Below are 23,745 nucleotides of genomic sequence, written 5' to 3' on the forward strand. Positions count from 1 at the left end.
GCCGGTCTTGTTTCTAGCATTAACGTGCGAGCAGCCCAATAGTATTAATCCTCTTCTTTTTCTTCAGCTAAGAGCAGGTACAATAGCAGGCTATTAGCTAGCTATAAACATATTTTAATGAGATAAACGATGAGAGAGAAAAGCAGTGAGCTACAGATTTATAGTCAGCTGTAGCATGGACTTCAAGACACAATGTGTGTATTACAGGTGTGACCATATATTAATAGTATAATAAGCAATTACTCCCTCCGTATTTTAATATATGACACCGTTGATTTTTTAACCAACGTTTGACCATTCGTTTTATTCAAAATTTTTGTGCAAATATGAAAATATTTATGTTATGCTTAAAGAACATTTGACGATGAATCAAGCCATAATAAAAGAAATGATAATTACATAAATTTTTTGAATAAGGCGAATGGTCAAACGTTAAACAAAAAGTCAACAGCGTCATACATTAAAATATGGAGGTAGTATTATATGAATTGGCTATTAGATTGGCTATACATGAATTGGAGCTAGTAGTGGGCTATACTATTGAACTTGCTCTAATAGCAATAGTTTTGGTATCATAGCTCACATTGTAGCATATGTATTTCTTACATTATTTTTTTAAAAAAGAAAACATATATATGTTTTCTTTTTTTAAAAAATAATGTATATGTTTTCTTTTTAAAAAAAATAATGTAAGAAATACATATGCTACAATGAGTTGTAAAATAAAAACAACACAATTAAACCATGCATGCTCCCGTAATGATGCATTTAACCAATTGGTGATGTGGGTTCTTGCGCTAACGTTCTTAATTCAGCGGCCCATTAGTCTGTTGGTCAAGTGGTTCAATGGAAGCACCGTGCTTCATGTGAGCATCTTGCCTATACATCTAAATGTGGTTGTTGCGTGCTTATTTTTGTAATTACTGGATTGCATGTGCTTACATCTAAAAAATTCGGTATAATACATCATACATGATGAGATGGAACAAAACGTGACCGAAATTAATGGTTTTAAAATGTTTTCCATACCATTAAATTTGTAAAATGAATTTCTGACTGGCATATTTAGTTACTTATTGAACTCGAAATTAAGAATTAGTGGGTTGTTGTAAGTTGTAACTAAGCATCAGCACCTAAGAGTTTATAGTTCGAAAATAACAAAAGTGTATTTAGAATATGAATTTTCTCAATTTCATATTATAAGTCATTTTAATTTTTTTCCTAATCAAACTTAAATACTTATTTAAGGTTGACTAAGTTTATAGAAAAATATAATAACATTTTCAACATATTATCAAAATATATTTGATGCTAGATTTAATGAAACTAATTTTGTGTTTTAGATGTTAAATTTTTCTATAAATTTTATTAAACTAAAATAAATTTGATTAGAAAAAAAACAAAACTACTTATAATATGAAATAGAGGAAGTATGATCTTATGAAAACACTTTGCCAAAAGATGAATTTTTTTTCAACGGTTTTTGCTAGAAATTCGGCAACACAATTTGTGTTGGATTTCCTCACCATTTCCAACACAATTTGCCGTCAAGATTCATTCAGGGGAGTAGTTTATAAACGGCAAGAAAATCTGTTCTACAAGGAAGAGATCTGGAGTTGTTTTGTTGTAGAACTTCTCTAGCACATGGTGAGATTATTCCACTACAATGTTAACCAATCTATTTTAGTACTGTAGCAAAATAAAAAATAATTCACTTAGGGCCTGTTCACTTTGATGAAAAAAAAACCTTACCAAATTTTGGCAACTTGCCAAAATTTTGGCAGGATTTCTTATATAGTTAACAAAATTTGACAGCAAACTAAATGTAGCCACTTTTTTGGCAACTTTACCAAAATTTGGTAAGGTTGAAAATAACATCAAAGTGAACAGGCCCTTAGATTACTACAACATTTATACAGTGAATTAAAAAAACTCATATATTTCAGATATAAGTTTAGAACTCATATGCATGATATATCAAAGACAAAAAGTTAATGGTGTGGTATTATGAAATTACATGTGGTTATGTGCAACGTGCAAAAATCCCACAATTTGGACCATAATAATAGCTGAGGTTTTTATGAATTTACTCAAAATAATATTAATTGTATATACTTTCCACAATTAGAATGATCTCAGTTTATCCTGATAGAAATACTACAAGTTGGACGTTAATACCTGGGGTTTTGTTTTTTTATTAATGTGTTTTGTACATGAAATCTAAGTATTCATATAACCTTAACCTTGGGTTATGTGTATCCAATTGTGGATATAGAGACCAGATTTCTATCCATTATCTTAGAAAGATATTGTTTTATTTCCTCATCTCTAGTTGATTACTTATTTACTTGAACACAAGTCGTGCCATCCATCGACAACCCACGAGGCTCAATACTATTATCCACTATAGCTTTGTCGTCCATTTCTGTTCTATTTTCACCTCCATTTTTAGCCTATTCACAAGTTTATATTGGCGTGATGAGTGATAAAGTTTAACACACATATATAATATATAACAACAACTTAGCTGGTTACAAAATCTGTAATTCTTCTGTTTTAGCTTTGTTTTTTTATTTTTTTGTAAATAACTCTTCTTTCTTTATAATATATAACTACTGGGCAAAGTCTTGGTTGTATTTTGCATAAAAAAAACTTATGAGGCGAAGAGAGATGCTAACATGAATTGCATGTGTTAATTAATACCCAGATCTTAAAATGTACTCCCTTCGTTTCAAAATGTTTGACACCGTTGACTTTTTAGTACGTGTTTGACCATTCGTCTTATTCAAAAAATTTAAGTAATTATTTATTATTTTCATATAATTTGATTTATTGTTAAATATACTTTCATGTACACATATAGTTTTACATATTTCACAAATTTTTTTGAATAAGACGAATGATCAAACATGTGCTAAAAAGTCAACGGTGTCAAATATTTTGAAACAGGAGTAGCAATCTAGGATATGTCTAATCATATCTCATGTCCAGATTTATAATTCTAGAATGGGATTAGGGACATAGGGGAATACTTGGCTTCCTTTATACTCTCTCTGTCCTCTAATATAAGGGATTTTAACATTTTGATTGCACTGTTTGACCATTCGTCTTATTTAAAAAATTTTAGAATTATTATTTATTTTATTTGCGACTTACTTTATTATCCAAAGTATTTTAAGCACAACTTTTTGTTTTTTATATTTGCACAAATTTTTTAAATAAGACAAGTGGTCAAACAGTGCAAGCAAAATGTCAAAATCCCTTATATTAGAGGACGGAGGGAGTAGATCAAGGAATAATCATTCAGAAACAAATGATGTATCTCTTCCATTGTCAGAATGGTCACATCCTGACAGTAGGCAGTGATAGATAAAAACGAGTAATAGAAAGTGGAAGTACGATATGGAATTTTAATATCACGTCATATATAAAGGCCTAATGAAGTACTCAGACATGTAGCACATAGTCTTGGTTCTTGGAATATCACAGAAGCAAACAAGCAAAAGACGACTGAGCTTATATGCAACGAAAGACATGATTCTTCACATCATAGCTCCAAAGAAGATCAGTAAACATGTCTCTGCTTTCGAAGTCAACTGGAATCAGAGGAAGACGGAAGAGAGCGATCTTTTGGATGGAATGTGCCGCTTTGATGTTTCATGTCCTTAGACTGAGTGAGCTTTACTCATCCTCATCCTCATCCTCATCCTCGTCCTCGTCCTCATACTCGAACTCAAACCCAAACATGTCATCAGATTCGATATGAAATTGATCCTCATCGTCGTCTTCGTATTCGATATGAATCTGAGAAGAAGACATTCCACTACCAACAAAGAAGTCAACCACGTTGATCACCAGGGGATCATCCTCCCAGCATTTCATTTCAACACTCGTAAGGTGCTCACATGTAAATGATTTTTCCTCAAGCTCACCGATGAATACTTCTGATGTTTTACAATTATCCTACAGAAAGGAAAACAGGTAAGCTATATCCTCTATTGGCATGTGCACTCGTGCAAAAGCTTTCACGTATGCAGGATGCATTTCAAATTGTTTTACCTCAGCGAGTATCAGAGTCAGTTTCTCCAATCTTGGTGAGTTTTGAAGGAAGACAATTAGTGCATAGAAGTTTGCATTCAGACACCATTTACCCAGAGTCAAGCCGACAAGATTGAAGAATTTTGGACACCATTGCAAATTGTTTTCAATTGTCAGCTGCACAAGAGTGGAGTGATTATGTAGCTACATAAAAGCGATGCCATATTGACATTGTAGATAAAATTTCACAAAACTTGCCAAAGAAAAACTTGAGAGCATGAACATTATGTGACAAGTATTTTGGTTGCAGTACAGGTAAAATATAGCTTCAAGATAATGGATAGTAAAAGACCACAAGGAAAGAAGAAAGATATGATGACTGCCAAAAACCAGATTAAACAATGCCATACTTGATTGGTCCCACGTAAAGTCTATAGAGCATGTGTGAATTATTTATCAGGCTTTTTTCCATGCAAGTTGGGTAGCTAACTAGCTAAGCCAGTCGACACAATACAAATGTATCACGAGGTAGCAGCAGGAGTAAGACACTGAAAAATTGCTGAAGCATCTTTCCATTCATTTGTTGACTTTGAATGTCTCATAATTTTGAAATATATGTGTAGTACTCCTCTCAGGAAAGAAATATATATGGAGTAATGTGAACTGAAGTTAAACAATTACTCAGATTTTGGATGATGCATTTTCAGTTGCCAACCCAAATATTGCAGCCACACAAAGCACATGTCAGTTATCAAACAGGAAATACTCCAGTTCCATTGTGAAATCGAACTGCCAACTAAGATGCTTCAGGTCAAGTGATCAACATGTTGATTTATATAGAAATGAAACAGAGTACATGAACTATATTAGATGATTGGTTGATATAACATCAGTTATCCTATTGATATGTCATGTAATTGTGAAGTATCAAGAAGAGACACTTCACCTTTTCGCATTGACACCTAAGTCAAGATGCATAAGACAAGGTGGAATATGTAAGATCGGTAAGCATACCTTTCTCCCCTGATAACTGAAAATCAAATCTTTAACGTGAGAAAAGCTCCAGAGATAGTGGCGGAGATCATAAGCATCGAAATTGCCGCTTTCCACACAATAAAGTACCACTGATGCGCTCACTAGTGATGCCACGTCCTTTAGTACAGGCTTGCCGCAAATAGTATTGCGCAGGGCTAAAGTAGTAACGGTCGGAATAGAAATAGAAATCCTGTGCTCATAGCAGAATTCAGTAGTATCGAAGGTCAAAACCTTCAGTGTGTTGGAGGAGATCTCGTCATCCGCAACGATGCAATCATCTAAGTAGAGACGTTCCAATGCTGGACAGCCAATCTGGAGTTGCTTGAAGAAACCTTGGTCCATGAAAACATTGCCGAAGGCAATTCTTCTCAGGTAGATTGAATTGAACACCGAGCGATCGAGCTCCAATGAGTTGAGCTGCACGACAACCTCCAGAAACCAGGCGTTCTTCTGCAAACCGTAGGAAATCCACCTGTTCGCGTCTGCGGATCCATCGTCGTCTTCGTCTGGTATGCAGCATCTGAAGAAGAACGTCTCTATTGAGGCGGTGGGATCGCGTCGCTCCAGCAGCCGGTTGACGAACCTGTTGAACACCACCACCACCTCGGCCTCCTCTACGTCCTCCTCTCCCTCGCCGTCGATGGTCCCGTCCGGGGTGAAGTCGTAGATGTCGGCGTGGACGCGGGGTATGGAGCGCCAGAGGTCGCGCCAGCGCCGCGAGAGCACGCACGTCCGCACGGCCTGGCGCGAGTCCAGGAACGACATGATGCGGTGGAGGACCCCCTCGGGGAGGCCGCTGAGCCAGTCCCTGCCCGAGTCTTGCGCGGGGTCCATGGCCGGACCTTTCTTGCCAGGCGGCTCTTCCATGGCCGCCGAGCACCCGCTCAGACGCCTTTCGTCGAACAGGTGGCGCGCGTGGAAGCCCGCTGCAGAGAGGGGAAAAACCAAGAAACCAAGAACGCAGCAGATCAACCGTAAGCAAGATTCGACAAGGCAGCAGCTCTGGCAAGCAACGATGATTGGAAGAAAGGAAGAAACAAACCTCGATTGGTTTGGTGCTCGTCTCTCGGTGTTTGGGCTGTGAAGAGGAGGAAGACGAACAATCTCTTTGTATTTCCAGCGCCGAAATAAAGCGGTGATGCCTCGTTTTCCCTCCACAACTCTAATTATTTCCCGCGCATTTAGTTTCAGCTACTTTGATGGGCTTCCCATCAGAGCCCAATAGCCACAGAATGTAAGCTTGACCCGCTTCATCCGTGAGTAACTAAGTTTCGAATTATAAGTTCATATTATAAAGGAAAAATTTGCCACGGGACAAAAAAAAAAAAAGTGTAATTGACTGAGAGACACCGTGAAAACGTGATATGGCTGATGGATACTACAAACAAAACGTGTAATTGGCCGTAGGACATCGGTCGCATTATTTTATTTTTTGCGGGTCAAAATAGGTTATTTTTCTAAATGTCTGGATTGCCCTTTCTCTTTTCTTCTTTAAACACCGGTGGGTCCCACGTGTTATGGATAGTGTATGCTTAATCTAATTTTTAATAGGTTTTTAACCACCTGGCCCACGCGTCATGGACTAATTTGTTCCTAATTAGTAGGGTGATTACTATTTGCTAATCATAAGTGAGGCCCACATCTCTCTCCTATCCTTCTTCTTCCTCACGCATGCGGTGGAGCGGAGGAACGGCGCTCGGCCAGCGCGATGGCCCGAGACGGGGCGGCTCGGCGCGCGGAGGAAAAGCGGCGGCGCTCCGCCGGGGTACCACTGCAGGCGACGGCGAGGACCAACACCAGGATCTCCTCGTTCAGCAAGGACCAACGCCATGGCGACGAGCAGCGCTGGGATCTCCTCGTTCAGCGAGGACCAACGGCGACGTCGAGGACCAACGCCATGGCGACGAGTAGCGCCCGGTGATCCACTCTGGGAGCAGCGTGAACCAGAAGGCGGCGATGGCGACGAGCGCGACGAGCGCCAGCGCGGCGGCGGTGTTGGGGAGGAGCAGCGCGAAGGAGACGGCGTCGAGCGGGAGGCGGAGGCACCGTGAGAGGAGGAGGAGGGCGACGTGGCCGCCGAGGAGGAGGAGGACGGAGAGCGAGGAGAAGGCGATGTAGGCGCGGAGGCAATCCGATCCGATGAATTGGCGGTGGCCCTGCTCCATGGCAGGGGCAATCTCGCCATTTGAAAAATATTATCACCTTTTTCGATATGGAAATTATAAATATTGCCTCCGGTGTCCTATAGCCAATTATACAATTTTTAGAGTGTGTATCAGCCGTGTCACGTTTTTACGGTGTATCTCAGCCAATTACACGTTTTTTGCATGTCGTGTAGCAAATTTTGCCTATTATAAATTGTTTGATTTTTTCATCAAACTTCTTTAAATTTAACCAAATATATATAAAAATATAGCAATAATTACAAAACTAAATTAGTTTCGTTCAATATATTTTATTTTGATGTTATGTTTGTTTTGCATTGAAAATATTGCTATGTTTTTTTATAAGCTTATTTAAACTTAAAAAAGTTCTAACTTAAAAAAGTTCAACTTAAAAAAGAATCAAAGTGACGTATAATATAAATGGAGGATGTAAAGTAGTTATATGCCCCCATCCCCCATTGAAATGGTTGTGTATTTATTGGGACCATTTTGAATCTGACATGTAAACACTTCGTATTAATTTATATAGCCGCCTACGCGATTAAGGGTGTGTTGGTACCACAACTTTCTAACTTCTAATCCTTAATTCTTCACGAGCACGTTTTCCGAACTAAACGATGCATTTTTTTTAAAAAAAAATCTTTGTAGGAAAGTTGTTTTAAAAAACATATTAATCTATTTTTAAGTTTACGTTAGTTAATAATTAATTAATTATATGTTAGCGAGTCAGCTACGTTTTGCGTGCGCAAGAGACAAGATTACAACATCCACTCCTGAGCGCAGCCTGAAGTCATGATTCACAAGGTAAGAGTGCTGTCAGACTTCCAGAATTGCTGAGACATTTTCCATTTGTATGTTGTCCACATTCTGTGATTGCCGCAGACATGTAGTACAAGACTATCTTACATGCAGCTAAAGGCACGACTGTTAAAATTTTCACAGCACCAAACAAGAGCAGTAAACATTTCTATCTGCCTTGAAAGTTGATCACAAGATCAACACAATCTACTTACATCATGTGATTTATGTTTTAATTTGCAGTAACAAGGTATCCCCGCTCTGGCAGAAACAAACATCATCAAACAGCAGAAGAACTGCTGACCATACAACTTACAAGTTACAAGCAATGAAGCAACCCAATGCAAGACACGCGATTGTTTGTACTCAAACATGTCTATGTTCTTCAAACTCAGCTGGAACCAACAAATGTATAACCAGCCCAGAAAGAGAGGCTTCTTCAATGGAACAACAACTGAATTGATCTTTTTGTCATTTCATTCAAACATTTCCAGGAAAATTGCAGTACCTCACGCTGGAACTGGCTCCAGTGTTTGATATCAATTAATCTGAACAGATGCCATGCCAATGTTAACAAAGAAGCCTTTCACGCAGTTGACCAGGGGATTAAACATCCTCCAAGCATATGATTAATAGAAACCAGAAGAAGTGAAAGCATGTAATGGGAATGTAACACCACGTCAGCAGAACATAGGCCAAATGGAGTATTTAAACAGAAGCAACATATATACAAGTATAGGACTATGATTGTTTGTTCTCACGTCATAGCACCGACCAAGAAGTCTATGTGCTTTCAAACCCTACTAGAATCAAGGAATGTAGCTGAAAGAGAGTGATTTTTTGGATGGAATGACCACCGAATGTATGATCCTTTGACGTTTCATATGTCCTCAGACTGGAAAAGTGGATGTTACTCATACTCGCTCTGGCTCCATTGTTTGATATGAATCTGAACAGAGGACATTCCACTATTCACAAAGAAGTTGACCACGTCGTTGACCAGGGGATCATCCTCCAAGCATATGACTTCAACACTCGTAAGGTGCTCACATGTAAATGATCTTTCTTCAATCTGGCCAATGATTCTTTGTAATTTTCCTGTACGATACTATAGCAAGAATAAACAGGTAAGCTATATTCCTGATGATATGTGTGCTTGTCAAAAATCTTTCAAGTAGGGTCAGTATACATTTGGAGGAAAATATTTACCATTGCGAGTTCTAGGGTTAGCTTCTCCAATATTGGTGAGTTCTGAAGGAAGACGATTAGTCCATAGAAGTTGGCATCCAGACACCATGGACCGAGAGTCAGACTGACAAGATTGATGAATTTCGGACACAATTGCAAATTATTTTCCATTGTCAGCTGCACAACATTGGAGTTATGTGGTGTATAAAAGCCATGCCATATTATAGACAAAAATATTCAAAAAATATGGCAACAAAATTGAGAACATGGGCATTATGTGATAAGTACTCTGGTTGCAGTACAGGTACAAATATGGCTTCAAGATAATGCATAGTAAAATACTACAAGAAAAAAAAAATTATGGCTACCAAAAACCAGATTAAACAATGACATACTTGTTTAGTTCCAATGGAAGTTTATAGAGCTTGTGTGAATTAATTATCTGGATATTTCCATGCAAGTATCACGAGGTAGCAGCAGGAATAAGACTTTTGAAAATTGATGAAGCATTTTCCATTCATTTCTTGACTTCGAGATTTGAATATCTCATAATTTTCAAATATATATGCAGAATTCCTGTAAATGTGCAGTAATGTCAACTGAAGTTAAACAATCACTTGGATTTTGGACAGGATGCATTTTCAGTTTCCAAACCAAATATTGCAGCCACACAAGAACATGTTGTGCCATCAAACGGGAAATGGATCCAATTTCATTTGTGAAATCAAATTGCTAACTAAGGTTCGTTTATGTAGAAATAGACAGAGTACATGAACAGATGAACTAAATTGGACTGAATGGTATGGTTGATAATATCATCCACCCTATCAACACACCTTTTCACATTGATACCACAGTTAGGGCACATAAGACAAGGGAAAATATGTAAGATCAGTAAGCATACCTTCTTCCCGTGATAACTGAAATCCAAAATTTCAACATTATAAAGGCTCCAGAGATAGTCGCGGAGATCATTAGCAGCAAAATCGTCGTCTTTCACATGACAAAGCAGCATCGACGTGCTCACTAGTGCTTCCATGTCATTCAGTACAGGTTTGCCACTCATAGGATAGTGCAAGGCCAGAGAAGTAATACTCGGACTTGAAATGGAAGTCTTGAAGCCACAGCAGAAATGAGTGGCATCGAGGGTCAAAACCTTCAGTGTCTGGGAGGAGATCTCATCATCCACAATGAAACATTCATCCAAGAAGAGCTCTTCCAATTCTGGACACCCCATCTCGAGTTGCTTGAAGAAACCTTGGTTCATCACGACATTGCTGAAGTCCATTGTCCTCAGGTAGCGCGATGAAAACACCGAGTGATCGAGCTCCAATGCGTAGGACAGCACGGAAACCTCCAGAATCCGGACATTCTTCTGCAGAGCGTAGCTGATCCATCTGTTCCCTTCTGCTGAGCCATCATCGCCTCCATCCGATCTGCAGAATCTGAGGAAGAACGATCGAATCGAGGCATTGGGATCACGGAGCTCCAGCAGCCGGTTGACGAACCTGTTGAACACCACCTCGTCCTCCGCTACGGCCGCTTCGTCCACCTCGTCGTCGTCGCTGGTCCAGTTCAGAGTGAAGTCGCAGAAATCGGCGTGGACGCGGGGAACGGTGCGCCAGACGTCGCGCCACCGCCGCGACAGCACGCACGTCCGCACGGCCTGGCGCGAGTCCAGGAACGACATGACGCGGTGGAGGACACCCTCGGGGAGGTCGCTGAGCCGGTCCTCCCTGCCGCCGGCGTGCGCCGGGGCCATGACCCGCCACCCACTCTTGACAGGCGGCGCCTCCATGGCGCGGGCTGGAAGCCGAGCACGTCGCAGAGGCGTTTCGTCGAACAGGTAGTGCGCGTGCGTGGAAGCTGCACGTACAAAAACCCCCCAAGACCAACCAAGAATCAACCAGACATGAGCCCGCATGCAATTCTAAGCAAAGATTTGTGGATGAACTGATGATGATAGGTGCAAGGAACACAAACAACGGATCGATCGAAGGAGGGAGCCATGCGCATACCTCGAATTCGAGATTGGGAGGCGTCAGCTTTGGACACCTGGCTGTTCATTTCGGTAGATAGACGCTTGCTTGTATGTATAGGACGACGTGCTTGTAAATTTGTTCCATCTGATTTCCTCCTTTCTCCGTTATACTCCCTCCGTTTCAAAATGTTTGACACCGTTAACTTTTTAGTACGTGTTTCACCATTCGTCTTATTTAAAAAATTGAAGTAATTATTTATTCTTTTCATATCATTTAATTCATTTTTAAATATACTTTCATATATATATATATAGTTTTACATATTTCACAAATTTTTTTAATAAGACGAACAGTCCAACATGTGCTAAAAAGTCAACGGTGTCAAACATTTTGAAACGGATGGAGTAGAATATAAGTATTTCTATGCTCTATTTGGAAAGCCTCCATAGCTACAACTTCTCTTCGAATCTTCGGCTCCCGAAATAGTTTAGAATTTTACTCGGGTTATAAGGATTAATTTGTATATATAGAATTTAGAAAATGAACTATAAACTTAAGTTAAAAAATCTACCATTTCTAGACTAGATCTTCACCGGCTGTTTTTAGAATCTCCAACTTCACAAACAAGGAGTTGTTTAGCATAGTAAGATTGAGAAGAAAAGACTACAGTTGCCTCATTAAATGATGTGTAGTTGAGGAGTAAGAGGATGTTTGGGGTTAATATTAGGTTAAAAATTAAAGAGTGAAGTGCACCAGCGGTCGCTAAACTTGTGCGAGTGTGTCATCTAGGTCCCTAAACTCTTAAAATGCATTTTTAGATCCCTTAACTTGTCTTGTGTGTCATATAGATCCAAACGGGCACCGACCCGCTCCATCCGGTGACGTGGCATGCCACGGTAGCGCCTACGTGTCAGTGGGGACCCACATGTCAGTCATATTTATAAAAATAAATATATGACATGATAACAATATTTACAGAAAGAACTTTACATGTTTTAAACTTACTCTAATCAAATCCTGTACGTGCTAATGGAGCGGGGCCCACCTGTCATAGGCACAGGGAGAAAGCAGCAGCAGCTGCTGCTGCAGAGTTTGCCGGCCGGCGTTCCTTCACGACGATGCCGTCGGCGAACGACGATTCTTTGGCCGACACAACCACAAGAAGAAATGCTGAGAACTTCCTTGCGATCCTGTTGAAGGTGGTCTCATCGCCGGAGGTGGCCGGAATCGATGCCAGTGGTGTCGCGAATGGCGGTGGTCTTCGGTACGCTTGTGCATGTAGAGCCCCAGCCCGATTTAGTGCAAAAAGATGCATGCATGCGAGTCTAGCAGGTCCCTAGGTGCTCACTGGAACTTGATTGCGGCATGGCGTCTGGGTAACAGCAGCAATGGAAAAGACAGCCCGGCGGTGGTGGATAACGTCGGCTTCACGGCGACGGCTCGCTTGGGTGGTGGAATGCTTAGAGAAGGTGCATGGATGGTCAGTGAGGTTTCTAAAGAGTTGCATGCACGATTAATTAGTCCGTGGCTCACCGAGGAGAGAGGGATTGGCGATGGCACTCGGTGACCGGAATTGGAGAAGATGACGGTGATCTCCCTCGTCTGTGCACGATTCTTAAAATTTCTTGAGGGCTTTTGGCCATGATGGTGAGGCGATGACTTTGGCGCGATGGCTTGGCTTGAGATGGACCATGTCGGCCGGAACAGCGACGACGTCATGGCGGCGGCGCCCGGTGCGAGTTCTGGAGCTCTCGTGGGCAAGGTCGCGTTTCCGTTGCTGCAGTGGATAAAACGAGATGGGGTCAAAAGGAGATTTGCTCGGCATGATGTGGGAAGTATGGAACGGGAAAGATTTGGAGATGGAGACGACTCGTCGGCAACAGCGAGCGTCGTCTTCTTCGCGACCGACGACGAGAATGTGGGCGACGGAGAGGCATAGGGCTCTCTCTCGTCCGAGTTGTTCGGCTCCTGAAGAATGTAGAAGAGAAGGCGACACGTCTGAGGAAGAAAAGAGTGGAGCTCAGCGTTGCCACGTCCCGGGCACGCGTGATGCGTCGAGCACCGCCGGCGTCTCTCTTTCCCTCTCTCTCTCTCTCTCTCTCTCGGCTTCCAGGGCGGTGGAGATGATGCACAGAGGTGACATGTGGGTCCCCGCTGACCCGTAGGCGCTACCGTGGCATGCCACGTCAGCGGATGGAGCGGGTCGGAGCCCGTTTGGATCTATATGACACCCAAGACAAGTTCGGGGACCCAAAAATGCATTTTGAGAGTTTAGGGACCTAGATGACACACCCACACAAGTTTAGGGACCGCTGGTGCACTTCACTCAAAATTAAATGACTCGCGGTTGGTGGAAGAATCAGCACTCTGAAAAGTAATCGTAAGAGTTAATCGGTATATAGAATTAAAAAACGAACTATAAGAGCAAGTACAATAGCAGGCTATAAGCCAGCTATAACCATATATCGAGAAGAAAAGAGAAGAGAGAGAAGAAAGCGAGCTACATATTTATAGCCGGCTGCAACACGGACTCCAAAATGTTATGTGTATATGAGAGGTGGGACCGGGTATTAATAGTGAAGTATATTTTTATAGTTAAATATTGTATGAATGGGCTATTAGATTGGCTATAGATGTTTTGGAGCTAGTAGTTGGCTATACTATTGACATTGCTCTAAGCTAATGTTACGAAATCTAACATTTTAGCTTGGGATTAATTAGGTTAAACATTAAATGACCCCGTGGTTGATGGAAGAATAAGCAATCTAAAAAATACTCCTAAAAGTTTTATATTTGAGAATGGAGTGATTGTCCAGTTTATAATTTTAATCCTCAATTAAAACGAGAATGAAGCTCCTGATTCGGAAACAAAATGTTAGTAAAGGATATAAATTGGTCGGCCAAATGATTTCAAGGGTTTAGCACAATTGTTAATGACTGGTTGGAAAAAAGGGGGAAATTGGTATTAAACTTGCCATTTGCGATCACTTCTGTTAGTAAACTGGAATGTAGGTGGAGTAAAGAATAACAATAATTTGAAAACAATATGTCTTCCACAATCAGAATGGACTCCTCCGGACAGAAGTAGGCAATGAAAAAGAAACAATAGAACTAGGGCTCTCAACGAGCCGAGCTCGAGTTCGCTTGTCTGCCTAGGCTCGAGCTCAATACAAGCTTGAGCCAAGCCTATAAAATATTCGAGCTTTCCGACAGGCTCAGTTCGAGCTCGACTACAGAGCTTAAATTTTAAGTAAAACAATATATATTTTAAGGATAATATTTAAAAAATAATTAATTTCTAGTTCTTCATATTAATAGAAGAGGAAAAAAGAATAAAATAAACATATGATGTCAATACAAGATATATAAATAATATAACAACAAAAATCATATATTACTAGGCTCGTTGGAAGCTCGAGCTCGGCTCGACAAAGCTCGCGAGCTTAGGGAGAGGCTCGGGCTGGGCTCGTTTGGAGCTCGAGCCGAGCTCGAATCGAGCCTAGAACGAGTCGAGCTCGGGCAGCTCGCGAGCCTTGAGCTTTTATGAAGGCTCTAGGAACATGGAATGATTATAACATAAAAGAAGTTTCCTGAAGTATTGAGATATTTTGCCAATCCAATGATCCAACAGTCTGCAACCTCTGGAGCGAAAATCAGTCGTTCCATATTCTTTTGATGATGTGACGCTGTAGTTTTGCATAGAGGGTTTCACATTTTCACCTTTCAATTATTTGGATGGAGTAAGGTGGTGTTTGGATCCAGAGACTTAACTTTAACTTTAGTCTCTATATTTAGACATTAATTTAGAGTATTAAATATAGACTACTTACAAAACTAATTATATAAATAAAAGCTAATTTGCAAGACAAATTTTTTAAGCATAATTAATTCATAATTAGAGAATGTTTACTGTAGCATCACATAGGCTAATCATGGATTAATTAGGCTCAATAAATTCGTCTCGTGAATTAGTCTAAGATTATGGATGGGTTTTATTAATAGTCCACGTTTAATATTTATAATTAGTGTCCAAACATCCGATGTGATAGGGACTTAAAAGTTTTAGTCCCATCTAAACAGGGTCTAAGTCTACTTTACCCCCTGAAGTATTAAGGTTGGCCTACTTAACCCCCTAAAGTACGAAACTGATATGAAAAACCGGTTTAAATAACCCCAAAAGTGGTTTTGTAGGTGGTTTTGACATGTAGATGGTTATGTGGTAGCGGCATTAGCTTGCATGGCATAAAGATTAGCATAGCAAATCCAAGTTGATCTTACTATTATTTTTCACTTACATGTCGGCAAGCCTAAACATTATATATTAACACTAGTTTAAATCATTATCAGCCCATTTCACTTGTGAATAAAGTGCTTAGCCCATTTCAATAGTCTCCTCTATAGTCCATGTCATCGTGTGTATAATAAAACCACTCTAGGAGGCTATTTGAACTGGTTTTGATATTTTTGGGTGTAGAAAATTCTCTTTCATACTTTAAGGGGCGAAGCAGACCTATTCCTATTTAGATTAAAATGAGAAATGAGAATGAAGCTCCAGTTGTTAGTGACTTCAGGGTAAGGGCTTAACACAGTTGTTAATGACTACTCCAGTTGTCGACGGGAAGTATCGAGTATGCCCCGTAATCACCAGCTGAAGCTTGACCAGAATACCAAATCAGCCTAAAATGAAAGTACTATAGAATGGACTCATCCGGACAGAAGCATGCTACAAGTGAAAGCATGTCATGGGATTGCAACATGCAAATCATATATATAGTACTCAAATATGATACCATATACAGTCCTAGTTCATGGAGGAACATTTTAGGCTAACGACTGAATTTGTGTTTCCCCCCAAAAAAAAAACTATACTTACTTATACATGCAACGAGACAAGATTGTTTGTACCCACATCACAGCAGAGAGGATCAAACCAGACCAGTAAATATGTCGACGTGCCTTAGAACTCAACCAGCCAAGTAAGCCGAAAGAGAGTGATTTCAATGGGACGGAATAGGAATGCGGGTAAACGCCGGTAACTTATCCTCTTTTAGCTGGCTCCAGTGTTTGATATGAAACTGAACAGAGGTTATGCCACTACTAGCAAAGAAATCTTTCACACGGATGACCTGGGGATCATTTTCCAAGCATATCACTTCGATAATCTTAAGGTGCTCACATGTAAATGATCTTTCTGTAAGCTCACCAATGATTCTTTGGTGTATTTCCGAAGTACACTATAGCAAGAAAAACAGGTAAGCAATATTCTGATGAGCAAACTTGTGCGAAAAATAATCAAGTGGAATCAGTATACATTGGAGGAAGGTATTTACCTTTGCGAGTTTCAGAGTTAGCTTCTGTAGTTTTGGTGAGTTCTGAAGGAAGACAGTTAGTGCATAGAAGTTTGCATCGAGGCACCATTTGCCGAGAGTCAGGTTGACAACATTGACGAATTCAGGACACCATTGCAAATTGTTTTCGATTTTCAGCTTCAAAAGATTCAATTATAATCAGAAAACTTGCCAACAAAAATATATTGAGAGCAGTAGAGTACTAACAGTATGTGATAAAATATTCTATTTGCAGTGCACGTATAACTATAGCTTCAACTTCAAAATAATGGTTGGTAAAAGATCATATGAGAGAATGAAATTATGTCAACAAAAAACCAGACTAAACAATGTTATACTTGTTCTTTTAATGTGAATCTCTTGAGCACGTTAACTAACTATCAGGATGGTTTCCATGACACTCATGTAGCCAAAACCAGGAAAAGAACAACAAAAATATGTCATGAGGAAGCATTAGAAGTGAGAGTTTCAACAATTCCTGAAGAATTAGACTAGAACACTTGAGTCCTCACATGAGAAATGATCCAGTTTCATTTCAAGATCAAAACTGCCGACAAAGAAACTTCAGGACAAGTGTTCAACGGATTGATTTTAAGTACAAAAAAAAAAAGGTTGGAGGACATGAACTATGTTGCATAGAGTATAACATTGGTTATCTTATCGATATATCATGATTTCAAGACACAAGAATTAGCTGCAACGTCAGTTTTGCAGGTACAGCCATACAGGTAATTAAATTATTGCAATTTGCAATAATGAAGTGGCAAGAATAAACACAATGCTTAACTTTCAGTTTTTCATACTGGTACCAAAATAAAGAAGAGTGAATGTATGTAGTAGCAGTAATTGTACTATGTAATAGCAATACCTTTGGACCCTGATAATTGAACTCCAAATTTGTAACACCAGAAAGGCTCCATAGATACTGGTAGAAATCATTAGCATCAAAATGAACTCTGAATTCACTAAATGAAACTGATGCAGTCACTAGCGATGTCATGTCCTTTAGTATATGTAACGAACCCTCAGGACTATACATGGTCAGAGAAGTAACACTTGGAGCAGAAATAGATTTCTTCTGAACATCAGTGGCATTGATCGCAATTAAGAAATAAGTTCTATCGATGGTCAACACCTTCAGTGTCTGGGATGATATTTTGTCATCCTCAATGGTACAGTGATGTAAGAAGAGATCTTCCAATGCTGGACAGCCAGCTTCAAGCTGCTTGAAGAAACCTTGGTCTAAACGAACACCGGAGAACCCAATTCTTCTCAGGTAGCGTGAAGTAAAACTTGAATGATCGAGATCCAATAGGTGGCAGGGGTACATGACAGCCTCTAGAACCCGGGCTTGCTTTTGCAAAGCATGGCTAATCCACCTGTTGGTGTCTGCAGAGGAAGTAGTGTCGGTATCCAATTTGTGGTACCTGAACCAGAACGCGTCCATCATGGCGATGGGGTCGCGGAGCTCCAGCAGTCGGTTGACAAACCTCTTGAACTCCACCTCGCTCCTTCGGAACCCGAAGAAGTCGAACTCTTTGCAATCGGCGTTGATGCAAGGAACGGTGCGCCAGAGGTTGCGCCAGCGCCGCGACAGCACGCACGTCTGCACGGCCTGGCGCGCGTTCAGGAAGGACATGATGCGGTGGAGGATTTCGTCGGGGAGGTCGCTGATCCAGTCCATCCCGGCAGCGTGCGCCGGGGTCTTGACCTTCCTGCGTGCAACTGCAAGAACGCCCCTCCATGGCGGCCAAGCACGCAGAGGCGTTTCGTCGAACAGGTGGTGCGCGTGGGGAACTGCACAAGAGCGGAAGAACAAGAAGCCATGAATCCACAGCACAAATCAAATCAAAAGCTGAGATGTCAGTGAAAGGATCGAGTCCCGAATGCCTAGCAGGAATGTGCCCGTGAAGAACTCCCAGAGAGGAAAGATGCAGCAAGGATGGGGGAAGGAAGGAAGGAGGGAGCCGTACCTCCAGCTCCAATGGCGGCCGCGTCTCGAGCGCACCACGTCTTTTCCATTTTAATAGAAAAAACCTGACTACTCTGTTAGATGGGCTGATAATCGCCAATGGGCTGGGCCCTGTTGTCTATTCTGGCCCAAGATGTACAACTGTCTTCTTGTTTCTTTTGTGTTTTGCAAAGCCACAATTACCGTCCACTCTAATTGTTCCACAAAATTCAAAAAAAATATTTTGTTCTTATATTATTATGTTTAAGAAACAATGATAATTTTTTTCTTATATTACCATCAAGAAGATAATGGCATTACCACGCATAGTTTCTCTTTTGTTAGACATGGTGCATATTATGGAACAGAACATGAGAGATTATGCATGATAGGTGAAACGAAATGTTTTCCATACCAGTAAAAAAAAGTGCAATAATTTCTGAAATGGCCAGTTTATTTGAGCTACCTTTGATGGCCATATGAAATATTACAGGGTGTCTCTTGATTTCAGGCTACAGAAATATTCAGAAGTTTCAATCACCTTTTTATTCTTTGGATGACAATCAAATGGTTGCTATCATCACTCGTCTATTACTTATTTATAAACAAAGTCCCTTCTCTTTTAAATAGAAACTAAAAAAATGAATCTAAATATGAAATTCATAAAATTACATGCAAAAAAACTTTGATAAAGTAAATAAACTAAAACGGTATATAACAAAGAAGTTGAAGATAAAATGAACTGAAAATTACACATCATATAGCATTGCAAATTTAGGACTAACAATGTAAGATTTATGATGCCTGAAAATTTACAAAATTTTAGGCATTCGAAAATCTAGCAAATACCTAGATTAAAATCTCAAGTGGCAGCATCAACTGATTTGTTGTCTTGAAATAACGTTTGATTATTTGCTTTATTCAAAATTAATGTAAATATGCTAAAATATAATTCATATTTAAAAGTCTCTTTAATGGTAAACTTTTCACAACAACATAAATAAATTTATGTATTATTTTAAATATAACGAATGGAAATATCATGTAAAAAGTCAACAGCGTTATCTATTAAAGGATTACTCCATAAATACTTTACCTAAAGGATGATTTTTTTCTCTCAAAGGTTTTACCAAAAATGTGGCAACACAAATTGTTGGATTTCGTCGCCATGAAGATTCGTTGATCGTGATTGTTGCACATTCTTGGCGAAGCCAATTAAGTGAGCAGTTTGTGTGGTGGGGTGCTGTGATATGTACTTGCTCACGTCGTGATGGGAAAAAAGTTTAATCTACATAAGAATGTTTTTGTAAAATGAAAACGAAACTGAAGAGACTCGACAAAAATAGTTGATGAATGGAAAGAAATTCTGTTGTACAAGGGATAAATAGGTTCTTGGTTGAACAACTGCTAATGTAACCAGAGATTAGGAGTAGAATGACACATTACTCGATTTGTTCAGTTGAAAACTAGCAAGTTATTGGATGCCATTCCTAGAGACCAGCAAAAATGCAGGAGACCTTAAAACTCTACTGTAACCAGTGAATGTAGCAGAAAGCGAGTTGATTCTTCAATGGGATGACAAACAAATGCATGATCCTTTGGCATTTCATCTCTCCTCATACCGAATAAATGCAGGTAACTCGTCCTTGTATTGGCCCCAGTGTTTGATATCAAACTGAACAGAGGCCATGCCATTACTAGCAAAGAAATCTTCCACACTGATGACCTGGGGATCATCCTCCAAGCATTTGACTTCAACAATCTTAAGGTGCTCACACGTAAATGATCTTTCCATAAGCTCGCCAACAATTCTTGGAGATTTATCTGCAATGCACTGTAGCACGACAAACAGTAAGTTATTTCCCAATGCACAACCTCTTGTGCAAAAAGAAACAATCGAGCAGGATCAGTATACATCTGAGGAAAGCAATTACCTTCGCAAGATTCAGAGTTAACTTCTCTAGTCTCGGTGAGTTCTGAAGGAAGACAATTAGTGCATAGAAGTTTGCATCCAGGCACCACTGACCAAGAGTCAGGTTGACAACATCGATGAATTCTGGGCACCATTGCAAATTGTTTTCGAATGTCAGCTGCAAAAGATTCAAACGATTATACACCACACTTCCTCAATCACAAAACTTACCAACTAAATTGAGAGCTTCAAGATAATGGATGGCAAAAGATCACAGGAGAAAATGAACTGATGTCAACAAAAGACCAAAATAAAAAATGTTCTACTTGTTTGTTTTCACCGAGAATCTCTCGAGCACATGCGAACTCACTGTCAGGATGGTTTCCATGGAAGTCCAAAACCAGTAAAAAAACAACACAAATATATCATCAGGAAGCAGTAGGAGTGAGACATTCAACAATTCCCGGGAAGAATTTTCTGTTTGTATGTTGCCTTTTAATGTCTCCTAACATTAAAATTATGCTAGCATAATGTCTGTGTATTGTAACACCCAACACATTACACATCCCAACTAAATATACTATCTAAAATATAAAATGCAATATACAATTAATCCTGAAATCTAAAAATTACATGAAAGATTGGACAAGAGAAAATGACTGCCTATACAAATCAATACTTTTCTTTCACTATCCTACAAATAGCATGCACACGTATTTGCAGCCACAAAAAATCTGGACTTGGGGCAGGTGTAGAACATACAATCACCAATAAACCTCTCTTTCAAAAAGTACAACTAAAGTAAAATAGTCTATCAGATATTGGATAAGATGCATTTTTGGTTGACAACCCTGATATTGCATCTAGACTGACATGTAAAGTCCTCACATGAGAAATGATCATGTTTCATTTTTTAGATCAAACTTCCAAATAAAAAACTTCAGGGCTAGTTGATTAATGCACAAATGACCAGAGTACATGAACTAGATTGCATCAAATGTTGATAACATCCGTCATATTATCAATACATCATGGTTTCACAACATATGAATTAGCTCTGCGATGTTAGTTTTACAGGTTCAGGCTACTAAACTTATGCAATTATGAAATGACAAGAAGAAAAGCTTAAGTTTCAGTTTTTTCATATTGATAACTAAATCAAGGTGGGTGGATACACTAAGTAATACAAATAACCATACCTCTGTACCCTCATAATTGAACTCCAAGTTTGTAACACCAGAAAGGCTCCAGAGACACTGGCGGAGATCATTAGCATCAAAACCATAACTGAATATGAATGTATTAAATTTAACTGATACTGATGCGGTCGTTAGTAATTCCATGTCCTTTAGCATAGGTGTGGAATCCTCAATAGACAAGGTCAGAGAAGTAACACTTGGAATAGAAATAGATGCCTTGTTAGCCATGGAGAATTCAGTGCCGTCGATGGTCAAAACCTTCAGTGACTGGGACAAGATCTCCTCATCCGCAATGATGCAATCATGTAAGAAGAGTTCTTCCAATGCTGGACAGCCGGTGTCAAGTTGCTTGAAGAAACCTTGGTGTAAAGAAACACAGGAGAACCCAATTTTTCTCAGGTAGCATGAAGTGAACACTGAGTGATCGAGCTCCAATGGAAAGGCGAACACGACAACCTCGATAACCCTGGCCTGCTTCTGCAAAGCATGGCTAATCCACCTGTTGGCATCTACATTGGAATCCTTGTATTCATTGTACCCGTCCCATATTATGTAGCTGAGCCAGAATGTGTCTATCATAGCGGTGGGATCGCGGAGCTCCAACATTTGGTTAACGAACCTCTTGAATGCCACCTCGTCATTGTAGTCCTCATCGTCCCCTTGGTAAGCAATGAAATCAAACTCATCGAAGTCGGCATTGATGCAGGGCATGGTGCGCCAGAGATTGCGCCACCGCCGGGACAGCACGCACGTCTGCACAGCCTGGCGCGTGTTCAGGAAGGACATGATGTGGTGGAGGATTTTGTCGGGGAGGCCACTGATCCGGTCCATTCGGGCAGCGCGCACATGGGCCTTGACCCGCCTGAGCTTGTGCCTCCCAGGACGCCTATCCATGGTGGCCGATACCGAAGAGGCGTTTCGTCGAACAGGAGGTGCACGTGGAAACTGCACAAGAGCGGAAGACCAAAAGAAGCCATGAATTCATACGAATCAACAGCGCAAGTAAGCAAGAACTGAGATCGCAGTGCAAGCAACGATTCGCGAGCAGAATCTACCGGTGAAGAACTCCCAGTCAGTGGCGCAGCTAGGAATTTTTTCTTGGGTAGTGCTAGTTCACACGTTCATGTCACATGCTAAAATTTTCTTGTACCATAAAGCCGATATACAAATACAAATTTAGTGAAAATGCGATAAAAATAATGTCTTACAGCATCTGTAGGAACTTGTCGTGGTTCTTCTTCAGGTACAGGAGCTTCATCACCAATGAATACATTCGAAGAACTAGAAGATTCTGGAATCTCCATTGTTTTTGCTTCATGGTTCCCAAATAATGACGCAATATCTCCGCTCCTCTTCATGTTTTACCAATCCTACAAACAATAGCACACATTCACTAATCAGTAACAACTTATAAATTGCATATTCAGTTATTCTTATTCACAAATTCACTGATCTCTAATCACACATCGATTTAGGCAGCCGTTCTAGTGTTTTGTTGATCTGTTCGTTACCTGGGCTGAATGGTGGAGCGCCGGATCAGTGGAGACGTGGAGCAGCCAAGCAAGAGAACTGGAGAAGGCGGGCGGGCAAGCCGCGCCAAGCCACCAAGCCGGCAACCCGCAACCGGCGAGGCGGCGAGGAGGACTGGAGGAATCGCTGTCGCAGCGTCGCGGCCCCCGGCTTGGCGGCTTGGACGGTGGGGACGGCGCGGACGACGGCGGGGACGGCGCGGCGCCGGCGTGGACGACAATGGCGGCGTGGTCGCGTGGAGCAGCGCCTGGTGGTGGTGGGCTGGACTCCCTCCAACCCTAGCTGTTTTTGGGCTTCTTGGGCCAAACAGGGTATTTGGGCCTTTTTTTTGGGGGGGGGGCCCGGGCCAAATTCTATGGTAGTCCGAGCTCTTGGCAAAGATGCAAGAAGAGAACCGTACCTTCAATGGCGCTCGCGTCGCGTCTCGTCTCGACTCTCCAGCGCACCACGGAATGGGAGCAGTCGTGGCTTGAGGCATCCTCCTTTGCAGTCTGTAGCACGGAATGGGCTGGTGTCACGTCTGATGGCACGGTGAACATCAGGGCAGCGACGACACATGAAGAGGAACATGAAGTAGAGAAAAGAGAAGAGGCATAGTG

At 40.7% G+C, this 23,745-nt stretch overlaps 3 protein-coding genes across 3 annotated transcripts; all 3 read right to left on the minus strand.

Moving 5' to 3' along the window:
* Positions 1–3,378: 3,378 nt before the first annotated feature.
* On the minus strand, positions 3,379–6,213 carry LOC4348020 (MEIOTIC F-BOX protein MOF-like). The gene is made up of 4 exons (XM_015757282.3): positions 6,116–6,213; positions 5,053–5,999; positions 4,060–4,215; positions 3,379–3,963 (listed from the first exon to the last, which is right to left on the minus strand). Exons 2-4 carry the CDS (start codon positions 5,938–5,940, stop codon positions 3,682–3,684), a joined length of 1,326 nt encoding a protein of 441 aa, XP_015612768.1. The 5' UTR covers positions 5,941–5,999; positions 6,116–6,213; the 3' UTR covers positions 3,379–3,681.
* Positions 6,214–8,682: 2,469 nt separating this feature from the next.
* On the minus strand, positions 8,683–11,353 carry LOC4348021 (F-box/LRR-repeat protein At3g58900). The gene is made up of 4 exons (XM_015758373.3): positions 11,243–11,353; positions 10,129–11,090; positions 9,246–9,401; positions 8,683–9,144 (listed from the first exon to the last, which is right to left on the minus strand). The coding sequence occupies exons 1-4, from the start codon at positions 11,289–11,291 to the stop codon at positions 8,947–8,949; spliced, it is 1,365 nt and encodes a 454-aa protein (XP_015613859.1). The 5' UTR covers positions 11,292–11,353; the 3' UTR covers positions 8,683–8,946.
* Positions 11,354–15,949: 4,596 nt separating this feature from the next.
* LOC4348022 (uncharacterized) lies at positions 15,950–23,404 on the minus strand. Its single transcript, XM_015757603.3, has 10 exons — positions 23,128–23,404; positions 22,825–22,986; positions 21,617–22,561; positions 20,440–20,595; positions 20,128–20,339; positions 19,291–19,309; positions 18,972–19,017; positions 17,423–18,351; positions 16,537–16,692; positions 15,950–16,440 (listed from the first exon to the last, which is right to left on the minus strand). The coding sequence occupies exons 2-10, from the start codon at positions 22,972–22,974 to the stop codon at positions 16,204–16,206; spliced, it is 2,850 nt and encodes a 949-aa protein (XP_015613089.2). The 5' UTR covers positions 22,975–22,986; positions 23,128–23,404; the 3' UTR covers positions 15,950–16,203.
* Between the last annotated feature and the right edge of the window lie 341 nt (positions 23,405–23,745).

Source organism: Oryza sativa, chromosome 10, assembly GCF_034140825.1.
Source record: "Oryza sativa Japonica Group chromosome 10, ASM3414082v1".
Classification (NCBI taxonomy): Eukaryota; Viridiplantae; Streptophyta; class Magnoliopsida; order Poales; family Poaceae; genus Oryza; species Oryza sativa.